Here is a 26,533-nt window from a genome sequence, read left to right as displayed (position 1 = left end):
TTTCTCATAGAAGGCCTGAATGTCCAATGGAAGAAGGGAATCAGTAAACATTAGGAGGCATGATGTCTGTCTTATCTCTATTCAGCGAGTAGCTAAAGAATTCAGCAAAAAATAAGATAAGGGAGAGAAGGTTAGGAATTTCAGTGTCAGGGTTTTCAGAGACAAGTAATATGTCATCCGCATATGCGGCTATTTTGAATGTGCGTGAACTGAGAGGAACACCACTAATATCCGAAGAGTCATTAATCGTCACTAATAAAGGATCTATCGACAAAAGAAATAGTAGTGGAGATAAAGGGCAGCCCTGGTAAGTACCTTGAAAAAGAGGAAGAGAGAGACCCATTACCTCTTATCCTCGCAGTGGGGTTTGCGTGAAGGAACATAACCATCGAAGGGTAGGTTTCACCCAAATTATAACTATAAAAAGCAGCTTTAAGAAAAGGCCAGTAGACCCTAGGCAAAGCATTTTCGGCATCCAAGGTGGTTGCAAGGGTGACTGGAGAATTAGCAAGGGACACTTTTTCGATCACATGGAAAAAGAGACGAGTATTATCACATGTCAATCTACCTTTAACAAACCCGGATTGTGACTGATTAATTAATTTGGTAATCAAAGGTTTCACTAGTATCTTTACATAAATCTATGTCTACATATTTAAAAGGGAAATAGGTCTATAATTCTTGGGTTCAAGATAATCCTTCCCTTCTTTAGGAATCACAACTATTGTGGCTTCTACCGCTGCTCCTGAAACAACACTGGATGCGACAAATTGTTGAAGTAAGGATTCTAAAGATGGCAAAATAGTGTCAGGACCTGTAGAATTCAATTGGAAAGTCATCCGGCTCAGGGGCCTTGCCTCCAGGAATAAGTTTAATTGCTTGTAATATTTCCCCCCTTTCAATCGGTAGGTTTTGTAATTATTCCTGAATTTAGCTTGACACTGCCAGACCAGTATTCCAGCTTCTTTGCTCCAAATCCCATCAGAAGATTTCAGAACCACTGACATGTGTTCCAACCAGAGGTAGAGCTAACTGTACTTTTTATTACGCATTGCTAATCTCGCTTAGAACTCATTGCAGGGTTTACCTGTAGGTAAAAGAATGAATTTACCATTTGAACGCAAATTCAGCTATTTCAGATAAGACTTGTCCTGGTACTAGAAGGATTAAAAAAAAGCAGCCATATGTTGCATAGGATCCAGGAAAGAGTGTGGATGAATATATGGAGTTGAGAAGTAGAAAATTCTTCAATTGTGGTCTGAGCATGATCAATTTACTCTGATCTCATATAGCTCATGGGAAAACGTTCCAATCTCTGGTTGCAGTCAATGCAGTCAGCAAAGTTATTCCATAAACTGTGTTAAGAGTGTATTTATTACCATTTTATTTTTGAGCAACCGACCCGTCCTGAACTGAGCGACAGGGCAGGGCAGGGCCAGTGCTGCCGTGCCGAGTGGCAGCTCCAGGGAGCAATGTGCTTTAAAATGCATATGTCTGTTTTGCCGGCCATCTTGCAATGGCTGCCAGTAATGCACATTTCAAAGTTCTCGAACATAGCAGTTTTAGACAGCTAGGTCAGAGAAAGTGCAGGGAGAGAGACCGCTCAACCAATCCTGGTGCTGCTCTCATGTTGTGAGAGCAGTGCCAGGATTGGTTAGTGCAGTTTCCTGGTCCCACGTCGGAGCCTGCCTGGAAGTGAGACCAGCAGTTTAGGACGACGTTGAGTCGTGCCTTAAGTAGGTGCTTAATTGAATGTTATTTTTTTTACTCCCCCCTCCCACCACCCTATCACCCTAGGAACATGGCAGCGCCACTGGTGCTTACATAGTCACATACTTTAATTGTGTGACTAGTGTTTGTCTGGAATTTGTATTTTTCACTGAGTAGAGTGATACTTGCATCTCGATTGCAATATTATTTCATCAGGTTTTACATTTATATGGTCAATTGCTTCCTTTTTGTCACGAACAGGTGGTCCAGAAACTAATTAGGTGACCAAAAGATTTGGGAACTACAGATTTTTTCGTGAGCACATTGTTCGCCCAAAATGCACATAACATTCATAGTTCTCAAGTGAACAACAAGTACTCTGCATAACAAAATTACACGACTTCTCATAGCAAGGTCAGAGGTCATTTATAAGCAGACTGGTGAGTCTGGGCCACCCCTGCCATCCAACGCAACGAGGTGCCATGAACACAGACTTATGCTGAAAGTTGTTTTAGATGCATTGGACTTTTGGCCATTTTTATCCATGTATTGTAACACAGGTTTTGACCACAATGTTTGTCGCACTAATTTTTACTTTTGTACCGATCTTGTAATGACACAGTCATTTTTAGGTCTGGCTGGCATTGCAGCGCTTCGCGCTGCCGCCAACGAGACTTATAGCCGCCTTGCTGTCTCCCAAGGGAGACAGAGCTGTGCACGAGCCGATCAAGACCTGTGCACGAGCCGACTCAGGTCTGTGAACGGCAACGTGCATGCTCACGGCATCACGCTCCTGCCCTCCGGCGTCTCTTCCGAGGCGCGCACCAGGCCGATGGGCTGCACTGCAGGCTCCAGCGCGACGTCAGGTAGGCTGCATTTCACCCTTGTTTTTTTAGTTCGCGCGCCCTGAGCATAACATACATTTAAACATATTGACTGAATCTGTATCTCTGTGCTTCTCTGGAAGCTCTATGAGATCAGTTTCAGGGAGCCATAGAAAGAAGCGGAGGCACAAACAAACGGGAGGAATCAGTATTTCTAAGCTTCCGGGAGGCATGAACAGACGGGGAAGTTTAGACGGTTAAAAAGAATCACTTACGTTTCTGTGTCTCTTTATTTTAAATGTGCGAAAACTGTAGTTACAACATTTTTATGCTCAATATTCCAATATGACAAAGTTATTTTTATAGATTGCCTGAAGCAGTATTTCCGTGTATTTCCGCACCTTCCATGAGATCAGTTTCGGAAGGCATGGAAGGACGCGTAAGCACCAACATACGGGACGAGTCAGTCTATCTAATCTTCCCATTCGTTTCCGGAAGATATTAACAGACGTGGGTCTTAGACGGTTACAACCTCGTTCACGTGTAGAACAGCTACACAGTCTTTTCCGGGGCGGTTTCTTTTCTTTTTAGCCAATTGCAAGCTTTGTCGGGCGGTGCAGCACTCAAATCCTCCCAGTACTGGCGGGTTCCCTGTCAGTCAGAATAAAGCAGTATTCTGATTGGCTTCGTTTGCAGTCAGTTTTGCCAGAAGTTCAGAATCGAAAGTAAGACAGTGGCTCTATGGCAGTCAGATATATTTAAAAGATTTTCATCCGGTCAATTAGAAGTAAGTCGGCGTTGTCTGATTTGAAACGGGTGGCATGTAATTTGTGTCTGCGGGAACATCTGGCATGAACGAATTCCATGTGTCCTTTCATAACTCAGAATGCATATCTGGTCCTAGTTGCCTAGTGTACCCGGGGGCTGAGTAAATCCTTTGAACACTTTTTCTGATTGTTTCTCTTGTAGGCGCTCCTGGTCCAGCCGTTCCCTTAACGTGCGTGTTTTTTCTCAGATTGTGTTCCATATGCCGCATAGTATATGTTTACCAGATTACTCGTCTTGTCACGAGGACTCCTAATTCCAGGTACTGGGTTTTCCTTAATGAACTCGATGCATTCTGGGAGTTGTAGTCTTAGTTCAGTGGGTAGAATCGTCTAGACTGGCGCCTGAAAACTATATGTGAAAGGAAAGTTAAGCTTAGACAGGCCCACAACAAGACTGTGTATCGAGATTGAATCCTGAATCGAAATGAGGGTCTAAGTGCAGATCGTGAAGGGAAGAGATGATGGAAATGGAGTTGTCTGCAGCCACCGGGAAATACACTTACAAATCTAGCATGTTTTATGCCTGGTTTCATCTGAGAGGACCCGTGCGATCGAGTAGCAGCTGGGTTAAGTGGTCACCGAACTGGGTAGAAAGATTACCCTAGTCTCGCTTTTTTTGTTTCTATACTTTCACTTCTGCACCTACTTGGTTTTCCTGTTTATTACCGATTCATTCGCTTTGTTTCTCTAGTATAGTTGATTTTCCTTTCAACCCTTTTAAGAAACTTTACGACCTTAATTTGGTTCTGGTTTACTCACCCATTGCCTCGACCCCGATGTATTCCTGTTTCCTCCCGGAGCTACACCAGCGCGCTCGAAGCATCCTTAATTAGTTTATAGTCTACTCTCCTCTGTAAATACGCCAGCAAGCGTGTGCCAATGGAAGATTGCATTTTTACATGTCTTCTTTACAACTCTGAAGTGGCTGCATGCACGCATCTGCCTGTAAAACGTAAGGATAAAACAATGTAATACCTGCCTTTCAAATATGTTTCAAGTTGGAAGCCGCTGTATTACTCTTAATGATCTATCTGCAAAATGTACATTCCCGACCTTTTGGAATTGTTGATGTATTATTATCCCGTGTCTTCTCACTCACATCTGCCACCCCTCCCTCACTCTCTGCTCATGGACACCCTCATAAACCACTCATGTTGTAAAACGCTTACAGGTTCAGCCCATATGTTGCCCTTAAGTATAACGTAAATTGTATTATACATTTTTGCCAGTCACTAAAAGAAGAGTACTTACTGCCCATGCAGAGTATTCTGCTCCTTAAGCCCGCATATATTTGTCAACATAGATAGCTTACATTCGTGGAGAATATTTTTCTGCGGTTAATGTCAGGCTTAAATATGCAGTCACAGTGGTAAAGTAACACAGCCAGTGTCGCCAGAACTGGAAAATATATCTTTCCATAAGGGTATTATGCAAGCCTTTTTGTAGAGCAGAGTCATGTAAGATTGAGTAGAAAATGCTAGCATTCAAATCAAGAATCCTACCTAACAAATGATATTAATTTTTTTCTTTATTTTTTAGTTTCCAAATTTTATTTTAATGTTTCTGTTTTTACAAGGCACTGCACTTATAAGCAGGGTCTGAGGTTAAGGTTAGATGAGAGGAAATGATTCAGCTTTGAGGTTCAGGCATCATTTAGTTTGCATCTTGTTGTTTTGTGTATTTATTGTTGCTTGTCATTGGTGCAGCTTGACAAATCTCAAGTGAAGGCTGTTGTCCTCTCTTACTATAGCATTCCTCCATTCTGCCTCATTTCCTGGTGTCTGATAGAGTCCAAGTGTTGTGTCTCGATTTCAACAGTGTGTATGCCAGGAACTCGAGTTCTGCCCTTCTTGTGCCGAGGAGGTGACGAGGCTATTTTTGTTTTTGTATAAAGTAAAAGGGATGACTGCTTTCATATTTTTGTCCCACTTAGAATATGTTTAAAACATTTAAAAGTGTCTCTGAAGTGGTGATGTGTTTTACCGTAGCACAACAATAATTGAATTCACTTAACAATCGTGTATAATCCCAGCAACATGCAGTGGTGTTTATCGCTAAAGCACCTTTTGATTCTGCTCCAAAAGAAAGTGTCACGTAAATACAACCCATATTGCATTACAAATGCTATAGGTGTCACATTTGCGAAAGTTATAACTATTGACATTGTAAATGACAAAGCAATTAATTTCGCTATTTTCAAAACCAACACATAAATCAAAAATTGTCATTTACAGTACAAATAGCTCAAACTTTCCTAATGCGAGACCTATTGCATTGCAAATGCTTGTTAAACATCTGAACATAACAGCAAGGATGGTCTTGTTCTTTTACATATCGTTTTATGAGCGACATGTTGCCTGCGGGATTCGCCTCTTAGTTACTAATCCTGTTGATTTTCCTGTCATTGATTTGCAAGCCCAGCTATCCACCACTTCAGGCACCAAGACTCTGCCTGGATCTCCTCTCTTAAGCCCCATCTCGTATGTTTATTCCAGTCTTCTCTGTCTCTCTACCCCAGTTTACTCTGTCTATTATAGTCGGTCTCTCTGACGAATTTTCACCCTTTGCCCCAGTTTCTGTTGTCCTCTCTGAGCCGTCATTCCCTTTCCCTTTCTTACACTCACATTTACTTCCCCTCTCTCTCCCTCAGTCTCTCATCTTTTTTTCTGTCCCACTTTCTTTCTCCGCCCCAGTCCCTCTCTCTACACTAGTGTCTCTTTCCTCCCTAGTCTCTCTACCCTGGTGCCCGCTTACTGTAGTGGGCCCTCTCCCTATAAACTGGTCCTGTCTCTTTCGTGTTTTCTCCTCTCAGTCCTGGTTTTCTCTCTCTCTACGCCCACTCTTTCATCTGCTCTGTTTCGCTTTCTCTACCGGACTCCTTTCTCTTTCCTAATGTCTCCCCCATTTATGGCTTTTCCCTTCCTCTCTCTCTCTCTTTAGTCTCTTCCTCATCACCCGTTTTCTAAATAGTCTCTTCTCTCCACCGTGGCATCAGCGTTCTCCTCCTTGGTTCCCTCTATCTATCTTTCCATGTCTCTCCTGGTCCTGTCTCCCTTCATTTTCTCAATTTAAACTGGGCTCCTCTCTCCCTACCTAATTCTTCTCTTTCCACCTTTAGTTTCTTGCTCTCTACCACAGGCACCTTTACCCTGATCATCTCTCTCTCTCTCTCTCTCTCTTTCCTGGCTTCCTATGTCTCTTCATCTCCTCCATCCTGATCATCTCTCTCTCCCTCTATTTCTCTACCCTCACGCCTCACCCCTCACCCCGGGACCCCTAAAGTCCTCTCTGCTCTGTCAATCCTGGCCTGAAATCCAACTCTCTTGACCCAGGTGTTGTCTCTTTGCCCAGCCTCTCTGTCTATCATGGAGTTTTTTTTGTCTAAATAAAACCCCCCTTTCTACTCTGTATAATCTCTCTATCACCGTCTCATCTTTCTCTCTCTACCTTTATGCTCTCTCCTCTTTGGTCTCCTTTCTCTTCCCCATTCTTCTCACCTCCTTCTCGTTCTCCTCAGTATAGCCTTGTCTCTCTCAATTTCACCCTCCTCCTCTAAGATAGTCTTATCTCTCTCTAGGCTGGTTGCGTTCACCTGATACGAACTTCTTAATTTTATTGTGGACTTTTTTACTCCCTACCCTTTCAACTGACCCTTCTTTGTTTTTATTTTCAGCGGTATTCCAGGGAAGAAGTGTGGAACTATCATCCTATCAGCAGAAGAACTGGGGAACTGCAGAGTGAGTCAGACTCCTCCTCCCTTACCACCCCTGTCCCTGCCTTCAGCACCATCACTCCATCCCCTGCCAAAAGCATCTGTTTACACTATTATAAATATGTTGAATTACAATGGAGCACTCGTTCGGCAATATTGTACATTTGATACACTAAAATTGAGGATGTGCAAAATGAGCGACTTTGTTCCTGCAAATATCAGAAAATATTAATAAATGTCTTTTGTGAAAGTAGTGTGGCTACCAAATCATTGAATACATGTTTTATTGGAGAACAAACTAGTTAAGTTACACTTGGTCGCATAAAAATAAGTGAAACATCCTTGGAATATTTTTAATGTAATTAATTTAACTCTTAAATCCTAATCAAGTTGATCTGCTGTGGCTGATTTGCTTTTCTCGACTCCTAAATGGACATAATAAAACAATGTGCTGGCACACGAATTACCAAATTAGGACCCTTCACACTCTGCCACTTTACACTCCCCTAAAAATAGTAAACTAACTTTGGAACGCAGTAGAGTTTCTATAGAGTTCAGTTCAGTTCATACGTCTTTATTTCGAAATATTCCATCATAAAAGGGATGTATGACGTTACAACGCATACTTTTACCACGCCTACCATTACCACGCAATTTTTACAACGCAGAATCCATTACAACGAAGTACCATTACCACGCATGTATTTACAACGCATATACCTTTACAACGCATACAATTACAACGTAAGTATTGGTAAGTATATCATATTTTTTTTAATTTAATTTAATTAAAATTAATATAATGTAATTTAATTTAATTTAAATAATTTAATTTAATTTAATTTAATTTAATTTAATTTAATTTAATTTAATTTAATTTAATTTAATCAATTTAATTTAATGTAATTTAAATATAATTATATTTAATTTTTACCCTGTACCCTTTTACCCAAAAACCCAAAACTGACCCTGAACCCTAAAAATACCCCTTTACCCAAAAACCCCAAACTGACCCTGAACCCTAAAAATACCCCTTTACCCAAAAACCCAAAACTGACCCTGAACCCTAAAAATACCCCTTTACCCAAAAACCCAAAACTGACCCTGAACCCTAAAAATACCCCTTTACCCAAAAACTGAAAACTGACCCTGAACCCTAAAAATACCCCTTTACCCAAAAACTGAAAACTGACCCTGAACCCTAAAAATACCCCTTTACCCAAAAAACTGAAAACCGACCCTGAACCCTAAAAATACCCTTTTACCCAAAAACTGAAAACTGACCCTAAACCCTAAAAATACCCCTTTACCCAAAAACTGAAAACTGACCCTAGACCCTAAAAATACCCCTTTACCCAAAAACTGAAAACTGACCCTAAACCCTAAAAATACCCCTTTACCCAAAAACTGAAAACTGACCCTGAACCCTACAAATACCCCTTTACCCCAAAACTGAAAACTGACCCTGAACCCTAAAAATACCCCTTTACCCAAAAACTGAAAACTGACCCTGAACCCTAAAAATACCCCTTTACCCAAAAACCCAAAACTGACCCTGAACCCTAAAAATACCCCTTTACCCAAAAACCCAAATAATATTTTAAATAAAATAATATACTTACCAATACTTACGTTGTAATGGTATGTGTTGTAAAAGTACCTGCGTTGTAAATACATGCGTGGTAATGGTATGCGTTGTAATGGATCCTGCGTTGTAAAAAATGCGTGGTAATGGTAGGTCGTTGTAAAAGTTGCGTTGTAAAGGTTGTATACCTCATAAAAGACATCATAAAAAGATATACATAAAAACACTCTGCTTTTAACAATATTAATATACACGATTACCTTAGTTAAATAACATTAAAACTAAGTTGATACAACCTAGATTACAAAGGTTATTTTCAACACCCAAATGATCACGACAAGGGGTGTTTAACAAATCAGCCAGACTCATAAAACATAAAACGTAATTAAATTTACGATTAAAGACGTACTACTATAATAAGGCTAGAAACTATTAATTATTCATTCAACTCACTTCTAGGTACCTAGCTCTAATAATCCATGCCCACCCCAAAAATTTTGCTACTGCTATGGTCACAATCTCAGATGTGTTAGTTCTTAAAAGCCACAGCGCCTCCGCACCCACCCGTGTTGTCATCTTACTACAGATTGGTTTTAACCATTTACTCCGGGGTGCTAGGTAAGCGGGGCAAGCAAAGAAAATGTGTCCTATTGATTCATTTTGATCCTTACACCAAGGGCAATACTCCGATGACTGTCCACGCCATTTGTTTGTGAAGGTCCGCACAGGTAGTGTCCCAACTCTAAGCTGATGATAGAGCTTTCTATCATTGCTCCTGGCAATGACATCCCAATAATCCTCCAAATGGGGGTCAAGCTTATGGACCAAAAACCTGCCAGTCAATGAAGTGAACTCTGTCTGGACAACATGATGGTGTCTTGTGGGTGCCCAATAAAGTGCTTTAAATTCTTTTTTCGATGGAAAAACATTGTTTCCAGGGGCCGTCCACAGCAGGCTCAGACCCATATTTCCCAACACAGATTTCACATCTCTGAACCATGGAAGATTACCAGATCCCACGATTGATCTTAGATCTAGAATTTCGTTAGCAAAGGGGGCCAGTTCCGGGGTTGACCAAATTCTCCTCCAATGTGCTACCATCCTATACCGTGCTACATCAACTATAGAGCGACAGCCCATATCAAGCAATAAGGGTTTCAAAGGGGTGGATTGTGGAAGACCAACCAAATTCCGTAAACATTTATTTTGAATTCTGTCTAATGGGGAAAGATCTGAAAAACCCCATAAATCAGCACCATACAGGATTGCAGAGGTTATTTTTGCATCATAAATTTTTAACGCAGGCGCTATCCTTTTGGTTAGAGAGGTTCTTTGTTCCTTAGTTAAGCACCCTGTTAGTCGAGCAAGTTTTAGACAGAGTGCATCGAGTTGTGGTTTCCATCTTAACCTATATTCCAAGACTACCCCAAGATAGGTCATAACTTCCACCTGCTCTAATTCAATACCATTCATGCTAACATGGCTCTTCATCGGACTATTTTTAGTTAGTACCATGAATTTGGTTTTGCTCACATTCACCTGTAAGTCATTAAGTTTACAAAAAGCCTCAAACTTATTTATTGCAGTTTGGAGTCCCTTTTGAGTTTTGGAAAGAATGAGGGTATCATCTGCAAAGATAAGAAGGGGGAACTTTGTGCCACCCAAGATAGGGGCATCATTTATTGAGTCTGCAAAATGCTGCACGACTTCGTTTATAAATAACAGGAACAAAGTCAGAGCGAGAACACACCCCTGTCGAACACCGTGGGTGACAGGAAATCGCTTAGTTACCTGCCCCTGTCTATCCCATCTAACCCTTGCAAAGTTATCCTCGTGTAATCTTATTACTAAATCCAAGAGTTCACGGGGCATTCCCATTTTTCCCAAGGTAGCCCATAATTTATCTCTGTGGACAAGGTCGAAGGCGGACTTAAGGTCCACAAACGCTGCAAAAATGGTTCCTCCACCCAAGAACACCACCTTCCAGTATATCAGAATAAATCTGAACACCTGATCAATTGTACTGACGCTAGATCTAAAGCCAGCTTGCATGGGGATAGAATATTCTCATTGTCAATCCAGACCTGAATTTTGGCCAGCACCATCCTAGTGATGACTTTCTGAATTGCGTCTATAAGGCTTATGGGGCGATAGTTCGACGGAGTAGAACGATCCCCCTTTTTAAAGATGGGTAAAATTTCGGCCTCTCTCCAAGAGTCGGGGATCCGTGCCCCATTTACAATGGCGTTAGCAAGTGTCGTGATATAAGGCACCCAGTTCAACTGATCATGTTTAAATAGAACGGCCGGGATACAGTCCAAGCCTGGAGCTTTACTGGCTTGGACCAAACCCAGCGCAGTCTCTGCATCATTATCCACAAACACCAGGGGCGAACCTAGCGTTGTGAGCAAAGGTGCAGAGGTGTCCAAACCACACACAGGTTCTGACTCGGGGCCCCTAAATTGGGATGCGAAGTAATCTACCCAGGCCTCGGCAGGTACGCAATTCGCAGGGGTTTGCGAATCCAGGTTCCCACCCCATTTGACAACCTGCCAAAACTTTATCTGGTTTGAGGACCTACTTGCTTCGTATAAGTCCTGCCAACGACTATCGTCCCATGCTCTTTTAGCCTCCCTTTGGGCCTTCTTGTAAGTAACACTAGCCATTCTAATATCTACTACCACTCTGGATTTTATGGCTTTAATCAAGGAACTGTGTGCCTGCCGGCATGATTTGTTATACCATTTGTTCCCTGATTTAGGTGCAGAGACTATCCCGGGTTTGGGGGTTTTAGTGAAAAGAGCTTTCAAATTTCCAAAAAGCTGCTCATGGAGAGCAATTAGATGGTCAAAAGACCCTAAGGGGTTGGACAGCACCTGCACGGCACACTGAGTGGAGGAGACCTCAAGCAAGTTCCTATCTAGGATGGCAGGGTCATCTATTACCCTACTCCAACGGACCCTACGTCTATCGTTAGTGAGGAAGGCCTCTGCAGTGGCACACTTAGTCGGACTACTACACCCAGGGCTATCTTCAAGTTTTAAACTTAAAACCAGCAGGTTGTGATCACTCTCAGGACGAATTGAAACTGACATATCATCAAGTAGTGACCAATACTCAATTTTAATTAAAATATAGTCAAGTCGACTTGTGCTAATGCCATTATCAAAAGTTGCCTGACCTATTTTATCAGAGTGTGATCGACCGTTAGCCGCTCTCAACCCCCACTCAAGACACAATCCCAGCCAATGAAGTGCTTCATTGGTCCCCTTCTTGATTGGGTTTAAAACAAGATGTGGGACGTTCCATACCGCATCTTCTTCGGCGTAGATGTCCTCTCCCTCACATGAAAGGGGTTCAAAGGTGCAGTTTAAATCCCCAGCCACAACTAAAAACTTGTCCCTGCCAATTGAGTTCAGAAACAAGTCTAATTCGCCTATAATTGTCGGGCACCGCCCTCCAGGTATGCCACGTGCATAGATGTTTACAATAAAAATTTCCCGGTGGTTTTTCTTACTAAGCTTGATCCCAAGAATATCTAAGTTTTGCACTGATACTTCTATAGGCCTATAGCTAAAGTACTGCCTCGCCCAGATGGTTAGGCCACCGGATGCTCTACCTTTTTTTCCCCGGATGGCAGGTTTGAAAAAGTTGAGATACCCCAAACGAAACATGGGGTCAGGAGCCCAACTTTCTTGAAAAATTTAAATATCATAGCAATCCACAAAGTCTGCCCACTCTCCTAAGTCTAATTTCCCCTTAAGCCCTGCGACATTCCATGAGACTATTTTAAGTAAAGACTCCTGGATGGTCAGTTGGCTTGAGTCAAGAGCCCCTAGATTAGATTCTGCTGTCCTACCATCCACTAACGGTGATTCTCTGACTCTAACTGGGGATTCGCTAGGCATAGGATCAGGGGGAGAACTTTTTACACCATTTTCGTCATCCTGTCTCACCTTGACCTCCTCCTTAGGCCTACACTGTGCGGGATCACTACTAGCAACCACACCAACCTCTGAAATACATGATTCCTCGGGGGCCATTCCGAGACACTTGGGCTGAGTGTTACCACCAGACATGACCAAAAGTCAATCGACTCCCTCTAGCCTTGAGAGAGGCTCATATCGATTGAACAAGGGTGGAAAAGGTGGGAAGTGTGTTACACTATCATGGGGGAGACCTCTAATAGGGCTTCTCCTACGGAGCACAGGGGGGTGATAAAGAGGGCCACTTCCTCTTTGGGGATAGAAATAGTGAAAGCCTAATGATTGGACTTCACCCACCCTTCCAAACCTTGGTTCTCTGCTTATGAAGTCAACCACCCAAGGGTCATTGAAGTTTATTATGACACAATCTCCCTCTAAGTCCCTGGAGCAATGTCCCACCCAACTTACTCTTCTGACATTTAGAATCTCCGTTTTAGACGAAGGAGGGAGAGTTCTGTTTTTATTAAGCCAGAAGATGACTTTATTTTTCAACTCCGTATATGATTCCATTTTAGCCTCCCCAATAGCTGGAACTCCCGTCAATATAATTGTATAGGGGGCAGACTCAGAGTGTAGATTAACACGTGGGAGGCACTGTTTAACAGCCTTCTTCTCTGGTTTACTATGCCCTTTTTGCTGCCTGCCATTGTCTGGAACACACGGAGCGGACTGTGTTCTAGGCACCGCACCTTCCTTTGTGACCATACCCTTGGTAGTAGCCAGAAAGTTATTGCAGACGGGAAGTTTCTCCAATCATGGTTGTCCTGGCTGGGAATTCGAAGAATCAATAGTGACTGGAAGGGCCACCTTTAATGCTTCGCTGGTCCCTATTCTCTGGGAGTCAATGGGAGGGTCCTTTTGTTTTTCCAAACCTTTTGCTAGGTTATCCAGCATATTGGAATTAACTTTAACTAAATTCTCCAGCTGATCTAGTTTAGAGTTAATCAACCTCGTTCGTTCTAGTAGGGGTAGCATCAGAGATTTAACAAGAATTTCAATTTTACCCAAAAGATCATCATCTATACTACGGGTGGGACATTGATCAACAGAGTCGGTGGGGACCACCGTGCAATTGGTGGGGCAATTTGAGACATATAGGGGCTGACTTGGGCTGTTATTCTTTGGAATTTTTGCGATGCCCCCTTTCTGAATTACATCCCCTCTTTTCCTTTTAATGGGATTTGGATTTTTCAAAATACCCATATTTTGGACTTTTCGGACAGGACTACATTGCAACAGAGAGTCTTCATCCCTGTGGGTTAAACTATTATTAGGCGTGCTGGTAATAGTTGTGTTTGGTGTGGGGGAGACCACCTCAGTGTCCAGTGTCCAGTACCACAGGTATAAAGTCAGGACAAGGACTTTGGTTAACTATAAGATGGCTTAGTGTGGCGGGGGAAACTGCTGACCCAATATGGCCTAAAGACGAGCGTTTACTCGTTATAAGATCCACAGATAAACGTTTCTCAGCAAAGGCTATTTCTTTTTCCAAGAAACCAGTTGCCCTTTTAAAAAAATGGTCCAAGGTACCAGTGACCACTTAGTTCTTAGTTGTAACTTGTACAGTTCTTTCTTTTCCTGAGCGTAAAGCCATGATAATTATTGTCCCAAGATTTTCAGTCCAATCAATAACTCAGTAATAGAGGGAAAAACCAGAAAATACAGAGGCTTAACAAATAAGGACAATGTACAATAAAGCTCAAACCAGAGTTACAAGGGGGGGGGCCCAGCCCGGCCTCGTTCGACCTCGGACGGCCTCAGACGGCCCGCCCTGTGCCCGGGCTTTGCCCGGCGCACACTCGCGCGCGTCCCACGTCGCGGGACGATGAGATCGATTATATCCTTCCTGGCAGGGGGCGTGTCCACCGAGGGAAGAGGCACCAGCTGTGGGATGTGGAGCCTGCTGGTCCTCGCAGTCCCCCGGTGATTACCCCTACAAGCAAAAGACAAGGATTCGCCAGGCTGCACCCGTGTAGTGGGGACCGCAAGCCACAGCAAGGTAAAGGGCTCGGAACCTCTGTGAACTCCACACGCCTCCGAAACAGGTAAGCAGCAGTCCGTGGCAGGAACCAAAGTGAGCGGCACCCTGCGGAGTGGGGGCCGCGAAAGGTTGAAGTAGGGGCCTGGCGGGGGGCGTGTCCACCGAGGGAAGAGGCACCAGCTGTGGGATGTGGAGCCTGCTGGTCCTCGCAGTCCCCCGGTGATTACCCCTAGCAGCAAAAGACAAGGATTCGCCAGGCGGCACCCGCGTAGCGGGGACCGCAAGCCACAGCGAGGTAAAGGGCTCGGAACCTCTGTGAAATCCACTCGCCTCCGAATCAGGTAAGCAGCAGTCCGTGGGCAGGAACCAAAGTGAGTTTCTATACTAATAAGCATTATTACTTCAATAATAATTTAGAATAAGTCAACAATTGTGTGTCAACACATCGGATCTGGACTGTACACTACTAGGGAATTCCCAGACATTTTGGCACACTAACGTGTGCTGCTCCTCCTGTGAAATGTAATGTGTTTTTCAAAATATTTTCTGAGTATTTATAGCAATGATAACTTTTAGTTTGTGTTATGACTGTGCCGTAGTTTTGATTTTGGCATATCCATAGTGTGTTATTACAATGGCAATACCACTAACCACGCCACTTCCTTAAAACAGATTTAATTCTATATTTTTGTGGCACATTTTGCATAATGGTTTAGAGTATTGTCATTTTTTACCTGCCTCAGATTTCTTCCACAATAAAATACTCAAGATCTACAGTAACTTCATACCCTAACCCACCTCAGAAGACCTCATAGGGCAACTGGCCACCCCCACCAAGACTGTTCATCAACGAACAAACTGGATACTCCTCTACAAAGAAGACACTGCTGGGATCATGAAGACCATCCTTTCAGGGCCTCCGACTGACCACTGCCCTCACCACATGTAAACCTTGGGAGGAGCACTGATCAGCATCATCCTCACCACCATCATTAAAATCTCCATCCTCAGTGAAACCTTCCAAGTTAACTGGAAAACACGCAGTGGTCACAAAACTCCTAAAGAAACCCCCGGTAAACCCGGAAGAACTCAGCAACTACAGACCTATCTTGCCCCTACCATTCCTGTCTACAAAGTAATGGATAAAGAGATCAACAGGCAACTCTTGTCCCACCTAGAACAGCACCACCTACTGGACATCACTCAGTCAGGGTTCCGCAGCAACCACAGCACAGAAACCGCCCTCTTGGCCGCAACAGACGACATCTGGACCATCATGGACAGAGAGGAAACCGCCGCTCTTATCCTCCTCTGCCTCTCAACATCACACAGCATCCCCATCTCTAGATTTCATGACTCAGAAATTCATGGACCCACCCTGAGATGGATCACTTCATTCCTCTCTGACAGAACATGAGTCAGATTCCCCGGAAACCTCAGAAAACAAGAAGCTAATTTGTGGAGTCCTCCAAGGAGCAGGTAACCCTTTTCAATGTGTACATGGCACTGCTTGCCTCATCATAAGAGTCCATCAACTTTGTCTCCTAAACCAACAACACACAGCTTATCCTCTCCCTCATCATTGAGAAGAACAGCATCAGGACTAAGTTCACCTCCTGCATCACCAGTGTGGCCAATTGGATGAGAGAGAACTGCCTAAAGCTCAACATGGACAAAACGGAAATCCTGATCTTCGAAAACAAGAGCTCCCCATGGGACTCCTTCTGGTTGTCAGCTGAACTGGGACCCAGGCCCAGGCCAACCCCTACAGACCACACCAGAAACCTCGGTATCATCCTAGATGTCAAACTCACAATGACTAAACAGGTGAACGCAGTGACCTCGTCCTGCACCTCATACACTGTATGCTCTGCAAGATTTTCAAATGGCTCCCCGCGTACATGGGACACATTGTCACACATACCCTTGTAACCAGCAGACTGGATCATGGCAATGTGCTATATGCCAGCATCTCCAAGAAGCTCACTCAAAGACTCCAGACCATCCAAAACACTACTACCAGACTCATCCTAGACGTTCCCAGGGGATCTCACATCACTCCCTACCTCATAAAACTAAACTGGCTATCCATCCAGAAATGATACCAATCCGATATGCTCGTCCACACCTAAAAAGCCCTCCACAACACCAGATCGTCGTAGCTCAACGACCGACTTCAACTCTACCATTCAATCAGATAGCTACTCTCAACAGTCCTCTCAAGTCTTCCCCGCATCCGCAGAAGCAATTCAGGAGGGTGCTCCTTCTCCTACATCACAGCCAACACGTGGAATTAACTCCCTTAACACATCAGGATCACCCAGTCGCTCCTCAACTTCTGCAAGCAACTGAAGACCTGTATGTTCAACTAGGCGCTCCGCCTGACCTACATTCCTGCTCCAGCGCCTCCCTCTTAGGTGATAAGTTTCACCATACATATTGACTTATCATAACAACATTTTAGATTTACACCATATTCAGAGATGTACAGAATTGATGCACATATATTAAAACACAGAAAGTGATTATACTGCATAGTTATCTTATAACGTTTGCACCTTCAATATCTTGACATGAGTAGCAAAGACACCCTCAGTCAAAATTCATTGAGGTGTTATATTAACCAACAAACCAGACAGCAATACAGAATGAAATGAACAACGTACCATGCCCACATTGATTTTAAGTGCAAGTTAAAATTGTGATAACAAATGTTTCACAAATAAACAATATGGTTAATGGAAAAACAAGGATATATTATTGATTGGCAAGGAAAACATTCCATAACCCCTATGAGCAGGATCAAAATCAAACAAAAATGCTCAAAGATCACGAAAAGGAGTCATTGTTGATTTAAAAAATCTATACCTCAGCCCACGGGTGTTCACTGGCTAGGATGGATGTAGTTACCTAGGTGCGGCAAACCTTCTGTGGGATTCTTTTTATTGCAGGTATATAGAGTGGCTCCCTTGTAGTAGCTTGTAAGCAGTTATTGCTCATCCCATTTTGGCTAGTCTCCGCTGAGCCACTGCTATTCCTTCCGCTGGAACCAAGACTTCAATTGTGGGTCCAGCACACAAGCTAATTGACTTCTTCCAAAAGTCCACAGGCTTTTTCTTTCTATGTTCTTCTCGATTTCCTGGAACTTCCCAGAATCAGGGAATAAACTCCACACCATTCCCCTGTAGGCAAAGAGTTTCCCCACAGCTTGTAAAAGTCCACTCAGTATTCCCACATGATGTGAAATACTTAAGGAGTATGGAGAAGGGACTGGGTCGCAAGGTCCACCGTTTTGCAATCTTGCATTTGTTTTTAAAGCCTTGCTAGCTTTGCAAGTGCATAGCTTTGGTGTTTTTTTTAAGGTACTGTTTCAGCAGCCCTTTGCAGCAGTGGGAGAATGTCCCACTACTGCGATTGGCCACACAAGGCCCGTCTGGCCTGCCATTGGTGACACATTCCTGTGGATGTATGTCCCACCCATAAAGGATGAGACATCATGCAGCAAGAAATCAATGTGTGCTGGGGTGGATAATCAGACACCCACTGTAGCTGGACAGTCTTCAGAGGAAGAGGAAGAGGGGCAGAGTGCAGCTGCCATGAAGGAGCAGTCCACCTGCTGCCCCCCCCCCCCCCCATGGCCCACTAGAGACAAGGGGAACACTTGCCTGATAAGTTAGAAGGGACCGTAGAGGTGCTTTTTCCAATAACCTTGCAAAACTTTGCTCTTCGAGCATCTTGCAAGGAAGTTGCGAGTAAGCTATCTTCATTACTTCAAATACCTCTGGTTGAAGATCTCGTGTGTGCACTGCAGGCCCAGCTTGCAAAGACCCAAAGTTGCCCTGTGTGGTAGAACAGAGCTATGAGCTGCCCTCTAGGTAATGCCACCATCTGTCTACAAGTTTTCTCTCCAACAGTGCTGCTGACGGACATCGGAAGCCTCCCTGCGGGCCAGATGTATGTAGAAATATACTCAAGACAGTCTTAGCTGAAACAAATGCATTCCTGTGAGTTGGTGAAGTGCCACGGCCAGCTCTGGCACTCCTGAGCGTCGAGGCGCTTCCTACTACCCTATAATCAGCAGAGGACCTCACAAGGGCACCATTAGGAGAGGACAGTGAAGAAGCTAGAACTAAAAGAGACAGCATAATTTAACCCGCCGGACTCAGCCTGGTCACTATCTGTTCTATCCAGGCGCTTTTAGTCTAATGTCTTCCTTTCTCTTCCAAGCGCCTAAAAGTAAATTCTGAGCACACCAAGCCCCGCCGCACTGGGTACCCTGCAAATTATTCTGTTTCAATAAAAATGCTTAACCCTGTACCTGTCAGTGTGTCACCATTCATGACAATCCATCTTCAACTCCTCTGCCTTGTCCTCGCTGTGGCATGTATTAAAATAAGCATGAGACATAAAACAAGATAAGTGATAAGTGTTCCTTTCTCTTTGACTTGCGTTGATCCGTGTTAACACCATCAAACATCAAAGTACCGTGCGTGTAACCCATGAATGGCGCATCCTAACCACAGCTTTAAGAAACACTTTCTCTGGAGGCTGGTAGCATCTCTATGAACACAGCTAAAGACATTTGGCTGCAGTGCTCTAGTATGATGCATTTTAATATTAACTATAGAAAGATGCTTTTCCTGTCAGGCTTTGAAGGCTGAAGAAAGTAGGTCAAACATGCCTTAATGTTTTGTACGAGTTTGTTATTTGTAAACATTTAAAACAGTCTTATCTGTCAAGGAACCTTTATGACCACTAGACATGGGGCTTGTATCATACTTTTGTGGTATATTTCTTGTCTTCTGATGCGCTGGAGAGAGAGTCCTTCCTTGTTAATGGTGGGCATAGAAAATTTGTCCTTTAAACCCCATTCTGGCCTGTGGCCTGACTTTTAGCTCACCAGTGATTTTTCCAAAAGTATGTTGGTGCTGGTTTTATGGATAACTAACTGTGGTGCTGAGCTAGGGTTCCCAGAGGGTTGGACGGCTGGTGCTTCCAGGGGGAACTTGTTCCATGTAGTATACTCACTGCAGCGTGCAGCACTAGAGGAGGGTAGACCTGGGCAAAATGTGCCTAATTTTCTTTGCATAAATTCGATGAAATTTCACAAAAATGATGTGAAATGTAGGCCCTCATTATGATGCCAGTCCGGCAAGTGTCCGACCAACATCATAGCGGGTATGAGACTGCCAGACAGGGAGTCGAAGGTCCCAACCACCGAATTACAATGCGTCGGCCAGCAAGGTGCTCGGAAAATACCCTTTACTATTTCGGCTTGTGCTGCTGGCCGCAAAAGGGCCGCAGCAGAAGCCGCAATTGTAAACAGTATATTTTCAAACATCCATGCACCATGTGCCAGGCACAATGTGGTGCCTGATATACCAGGTATGGATGTTTGGGGGGGGCACCACATCTACCCCCCTGGGCTCATTGCAGAGGCCCGCGGGTGACGGGGGCCCTGCAAGGACCCCCAAAGTTCCATCCAGTGTGCCTTTACTTGGAGGTCAGACTGCCAGGTAAAGGCAGAGGGAAAACGGACATCATTATACCTACAGTGGTGTCTCCACAGGCCCCACCCCCATTGTAGGGTATTATGCTCCGACCAAGGTTCCAACTGGCTCCTTGAACCTGTTGGAGGCATTGGTCGGTCCCTCCCCCCGTTGCCTCCGACCGCCCGCATCACAATGAGGCGTTTGGACCGGGGCACCAGATGTCTGATGGACCGCCACAGATGGCCTGTCGTGGCAGTTTGTCCGACTTCGTAATCGGGCCCTAAGTGTTACAATGCGAAATGCCGGAACAGCATTTTGCTTGAATTGCATCATTGTTTCCATTTGAATGCGAGAATGCATTTCGTGATTAGAAAAAGCACAAACTCGCATGTGACTAAAACAACAATCACTCACGTTCTGTCCATTCGCGTTGCTCTCGTTCTGCCACACAAGATTTTTACCAAAACTAAATGTCAATTACACAATGTGGTGTAGATGCATAATGTTGGTTACCTTAATAACTGCAAAGTGAAATGAGCAAAATTACTCAGAATGACAGCAATGTAAATCAAATCCCCCCTAACCGTGTGTTGTGCTTCTTCTAGAGTTTGTTTTTGTGTATGAGACATCTGATATGCTGGTGTCTAAGCTGTCAGTGTCCCATCTGGCTCTGACCGTGCTGCACCTGTTCCAAATAATGAGAAAGCTATCGCTGCTGTTGTTCGTGCTGCACATGCTCTGACTAATAGACTGGTTTTGTAACTATACAGCATTTACTACCCCTGATGAGACGCTGAGATGCACTTCTGCTCCAGTTGCTTATGCTGCACCTGCTGTGTTTACCAGAGGGGTTTTACCCTGCTTCTAGCAGTGCTTCACATGGTTTCCATGTGAGGGATGCAATGCAACATGCCCCTAATTTATTAGAGTAAGAGCTAATGGCATTGTAAATGACAATGTCTTTTAGCTATGTGTGTTTTGTTGTGGAGTGTATTGGATGTATGAACAGAGACACAGCTGCAGCACTGCCTAGAGAACTTAGAACAAGGAATTATCACTGGGACCAGAGAAGCAGCTGCAGCACTGTCTAGAGGACTTAAAATGAGGAATTACCAATGGGACCAGAGAAACAGGTAGCAGCACTGTTTAGAAAACTTAGAATGAGGGATTCTTGACAGGACCAAAGTTGCAGCTGCAGCACTACCTAGAGGACTTAGAATGATGAATTACTGATGAGACTAGAGAAGCAGCTAGCAGCACTGTCTGGAGGAATTAGAATGAGGAATTTCTAACAGGACAGGGTAGCAGCTAGTAGCACTGTCTGGAAGACTAAGAAGGAAAAATTACCAACAGGGCCAGAGTAGCAGTTAGCGGCACTGTCTGGAAGACTTAGAATCAGGAATTACCGATGGGACCAGAGTAGCAACTAACAGCATTATCTAGAGGACTTAGAATGAGGAATTACCACTGGACCAGAGACGCAGCTAGCACCACTACCTAGAGGTCTTAGAATGACGCAAAACAGAAAAGCTGACCCTGAGGCCAGAAATACAGCTGTCAAGCCCTGGACCACTGGTAGGTAGTGGAAAACACTGACACAAACTATCAGAGGCACAGAGAAGCAGGCCTGGTGATTATATTTCACTGTTTAATAAGCAGACATCTGTTATCAGTGCCAAGATTAGGAAACCTGACTTACCTCATGGAAAACACCCTCTGTGTACATGCAGCTGGGCCAGGGCTGGAGGAGGGAGGGCTGGGATGCTGAGACTGGAGGGGGAAAGAAGAAGAGAGTTGAATAAAGAGGTAGGGGCAACAGGTAGGAGCAAGAAGATAAGAGGCAGGTGTGATGAGTGTACTAGGAGGATGATAGAAGTGTCTCTATGCGAGTGATGTAACAGCCTGGGGGGAGAGAGACTGCAGGAAACATGGGGCTGTTGCACCAGGGGTAGGAGGGACTTGAAGAGAGAACATCAAGGGGCCATGACAGGGAATATGTAGCAGCTTGGGGGCGAGAGGCGCAAGGAAAATTGGGCTTTGGCCCTTAAGGCAGAAGGGACTTGAAAAGAGAAAGAGAGAGGACTGAAAGGGGCCATGAGGAGGAGAGTAGGCCACACGATGGAGGGTAAGTTGATGTGGAGGTTAGGTGGGTGGCATAAAGAAAGAGACACACAGAAGTAAAGCCTGAAAATGAGACACCAAACATTGAAGAAGAGATGAGAGGTGGAAGAGAGGGTGGGGGTCACTAGGTTGGAGACTAGAGAAGCCAGGTTTTAGAGATTGAGGCAGGTAGTAAACACGTTTCAGACTACATAGAGAGTGAGTGAGGCACAAGACAGGCAGAATAGAGTGTAAGGCATCTTCAGAGGGAAGTAGAGTTTACAAAACCTCAATCTGAGACTAGAAAGAGACTAAGGTGGAAGGGTGAAGAGGTGACCGGCTGCACTGGGAAGAGTAGAGGCAGAGGAGACAAGCAGCGGGAGATCACAGAGGGGGCGAGAGAGAGGCACTGAGAAGAGACTACGGAGAGAAAGAGAAGAAAGAGAGCGATGAGGCTGAAGACATTTGAGACACTAGAAAGAAAAGAATCCAGGGACGGCGGGTGGCGATGGGGGAGAAAGGAGAGAGACTGATGAGATAGTAGTTTCAATATAAACACACTAAAAAGGCTCCTTTCGAACAACCGTGCTTGCAAACAAAAACACTATTATATTGCAGCAAACAGTACAGTCATTTTAAAAACATAAAAACATAAAAGTAGATGAAACTTTCAATAACAAATAGAAAAAACACAAATTAAAAATATATGTAGTTTGGACATCATTTATAAATGCATCAATGCTGGTCTACATTTGGTGAAGACGTGCTCTTTAAGGAGAGGAATTAAAAACCTAATTGAAAACGTTTTGTAAAACTTAGAAAAAAATGTAAAGTGCAAAAGTGACTGAGGAGAAAGCAGCAAAATAAAGTTATATTGGCCTTTAGAAAATGATAGGTAACACTGAATAATGCCAAACCAGAATTGGCAAAGAAGACTTCTTCCCAAGGATAAATAACAGTAAAGAAATACAGCTCCATCCCAAAGGTGTTCAATAACATTGCATATTCTCTCAAAGGGGTTTAGGTAGCTCGGGCCCACAAATCATCATGTGGGTTTTCGTGAGGTTAGTATCAAGGTCAAGGTCATCCATAAAAGAAAGAAAATAATCCATAACTTTCTTCAGACCACTGGCTTTGTGAGAAAGTAAGACTGCATCATCTGCATAAAGCATGGTTGGGATAGACCTACGACACATGAGTATAATTTCTTGGCCTTTAACTTATAAATGCAAATTGAGACTATTAATATACAAAATAAATAGAACAGGAGCATGAACAAGACCCTGATGATTTCCCCTATCAAGACTATAAGAATCAGTACATTCGGCTAAAGCCCCAGACCTGCACAGAGGCAGACTAATCCAAGTGTAGACATCAAATAAAATTTTTAAATCTATTCCGCGATCCGTAGTCCCATCATAGAACTACACTGAACATTAGTTAAAATGTTATCAGTGGTCCACGTCAAGATCCGATTCAGAAGTACCCTACCTGTAACTTTGACGATGTAGTCATTCATTGGTATTGGTCTAAGATATCTAGGGTCATCATGACAATACTTCTTAAAGACAGGCACTATCACAGACTTAGATTAGGAGCTAGGTGATTGCGATTTACTAGCAGAGTTCACAACGTAGTTCACAGACTTGCCCACTGCTTATTATTGGACTTATGCAGGTCTGTTGGGATGTCATGAGGCCTGGAGGGCTTAACATGGGGAACTCAAATAAATGGCAAATACTCATTCAAATGAAATGCGGATATCACTCTTAGATCTCAGAGGGCTACCTAATGACTCCCTACGATCGTCAGAGCAAAATATATATTTTAATTAATTAACCCACTGATCTGCAGAAATATTGGTGATGAAACATGGTCCAAATCCTTATTTAAAAGTTGGCAACTTGCCACTTTCCATAACAGGGAAATATCTTTGGTTCTACAAACTAATTCCCATTGGGCATAAGAGTTAAATTTAATATCAAAGTTCCTATTCTTAAGAGTGTGTTTATAAGCAACTCTGCAATAGCGATCTCTGCTTTGCATCTTGGTTGTTTATCTAGGATAAGGCAAAGTCTTCCATTAGCCTGAGAACAATCAGATTTAAACCATTTGTGAGTAGATGAATTAGTATTGTGTACGAGTTTAGTTTACAACTTCTTTGTACGGGTTTAGTTAACAACTTCATTGTCCCTGCACACAAAGATTTGAAAGAATTTAACCTGGAAGCATGATTCAAATTCAGGAAAAGGCATGAAATAAAAGTTACACACACTAATGCCCACCAAAATATAGAAAATGTATTCAAGTTGACTATTCTCCAATCAAGTCTCAACCCACCATCCTTGATGGATTTGCATTGTTCAGAGGAGGGGATGAAATAAACATCTTGAGAGGACAGATGAAAATAATGAAGGAGTGGTTTGTGGTTGCTGTGATCACTCTCCCTAACAGAGTGATATAACAGTATTAAACAAATGCGTAGAGGCAAATATAGAATTAATAATAGATAAACAGTCACTCCAAGTAAATGTGAAGTGGTCCTTTAATCAGGTTTGAACTGTTCATGAACATTCACTAAATCACACTCAGCAACAAAACCATAAAAAGCAATACCACGATGATGGGGAGGGGGAGTTAGTGAAGGGACATGTCTTTCTTAAATAGGGAAATAGGATTTCAATGTGTTCGGTTAATGTCAATTTGGGTGTTAAATTCATCACCATTAAACTGTTGAGGGGAGTTTTTACGCCATCATTAACAGGGAAAAATTAGAACATTAACCATGTTAAAAAACTTTGAAAGTTTGTGGAAGAGAAGGAAAATGAATCATAAGGGCATGCTTCAGGTAGTAAATGCAGTCGTGAGGGGAGTCCAATGGTTGATACCATATTATTATTGGTATTATTGGAAGGAACATTAGTAGAAGGGACATACACGTGACTCACTTGACACAGAAATGGGCACGGCACAGTGACTACAGTTAGGGACCTGACACCCGTTGTGGGTGAAGGGTCACTGCGAAAAGTGGCAGCAACATCATGGGCAAGACCCGTGAAAAGCAACCAATATCAGGGAGTACGAACCATCTACAGCACTGGCAGCTGCCTGAAGAGCACATGTAGCAGACGTAATGGCGGGAGATCTAAGGTTATCAATATCTTTTTCATCTGCTACAGTCTATCTCTGAAAGATGTAACACCTGAAGTAATCAAAATAATTCATTTTGCTCATAAAGTTCTCGTACAACTATCCAGGAGATCTCTCAGCTAGGGAGCTGTCAATAACTCATCAGGAGCTCTGCTCAGATGCTCGGTTTTTTTGGGCTGTAAAATGGCTGCTGCTTTCCTTTGATAAGCAGCTGGGCTAACGGATGTGTCTTCAAAGGTAGGAAATGTAGTAGGACCTGGGACAAAATCATCACAGTCGAAGAAGCATGACCCCCTGGAGGTGCCAAAGGTGCAGAAAGTAGAGGAAGCTGAGAAGTGCTGTCAGTAGAAAGCTGCCTTTCTGCTAGTTCAATTCTTTTCGTAATTTAACCCATGCCACACTCAAGAAAACGTCAATTGTAGTATGAAAGGGGCGATTCCTCCCCAGCAGAAAGTGTCCTGGTGTCTTGGGTTTCCCTTTTGGGCTTAATAACCCAAAATACTAGGTCAATAAAGAAAGGAGGAAGGCTCAGCCCATCCTCCTCCAGTCGCTGACGGGTGCAGATGAGTCAGGCCTTCGCCTGGGCACACTCCTGCTCTGTGGATTTGAGAAACACTCAATATAGCACTTAGCTGCTCCTCTCCCACTGAAGAGGGAAGCAATGGGGGCTGGGATGTGTAGTTGTTAGGCACTCTCCCAGGCAAAAGAAGCAGTCCAAATACGCCTTGAGCTGCGGGTGTGGAAAGCATGCTATATAGAGCTCAGCTCCTCCTCCCCTTCAAGACAGCAAAACGACTTGCCATGGGAGTTTCAGTTGTTGCTTACCTTCCCAGCACAACAAGTAATCTAAATGCGTTCCACACCACAGGTGTGCGAAACAGACTATGCAGCACCCAGCTCCTCCTCTCAAGAAAATCAAAGCAATGGGACCTTGCAGTTGTATTTGTTGCTCATCCTCCAGACAAAAAAAGCAGTCAAAATGCATCCCGTACTGCAGGTTTACAAAAATGTCTCCTACAGCGTGCTGCTCCTGCTCCACCCCAACAAAAGCGAAGCAGTGAAGTGTGAGATTTGTAGTTGCTGGCTCAACCTCCCAGGCAAAACAAACAATCCAAATGCATCCCAGCACTCATTTTTGGGACTAGGACTTATTTTTCATCATCAGA

At 43.6% G+C, this 26,533-nt stretch overlaps 1 protein-coding gene across 3 annotated transcripts in view; it reads left to right on the top strand.

The window, feature by feature from the left end:
• The window catches only part of LOC144755373 (copine-5), a 1,407,230-nt gene that overhangs the window by 958,017 nt on the left and 422,680 nt on the right, over nucleotides 1-26,533 (top strand). For all 3 annotated transcript variants that reach the window (XM_078644209.1, XM_078644208.1, XM_078644207.1), the window contains one exon: nucleotides 7,035-7,098. In XM_078644209.1, the coding sequence (XP_078500335.1) occupies nucleotides 7,035-7,098 (64 nt within the window). The remainder of the gene's footprint in view (nucleotides 1-7,034; nucleotides 7,099-26,533) is intronic.

This window comes from Lissotriton helveticus, chromosome 5_1 (assembly GCF_964261635.1).
Source record: "Lissotriton helveticus chromosome 5_1, aLisHel1.1, whole genome shotgun sequence".
NCBI lineage: Eukaryota > Metazoa > Chordata > Amphibia > Caudata > Salamandridae > Lissotriton > Lissotriton helveticus.
The sequence above is the reverse complement of the archived record's forward strand: the minus strand, read 5'-3'. Positions and strand labels throughout refer to the sequence as shown.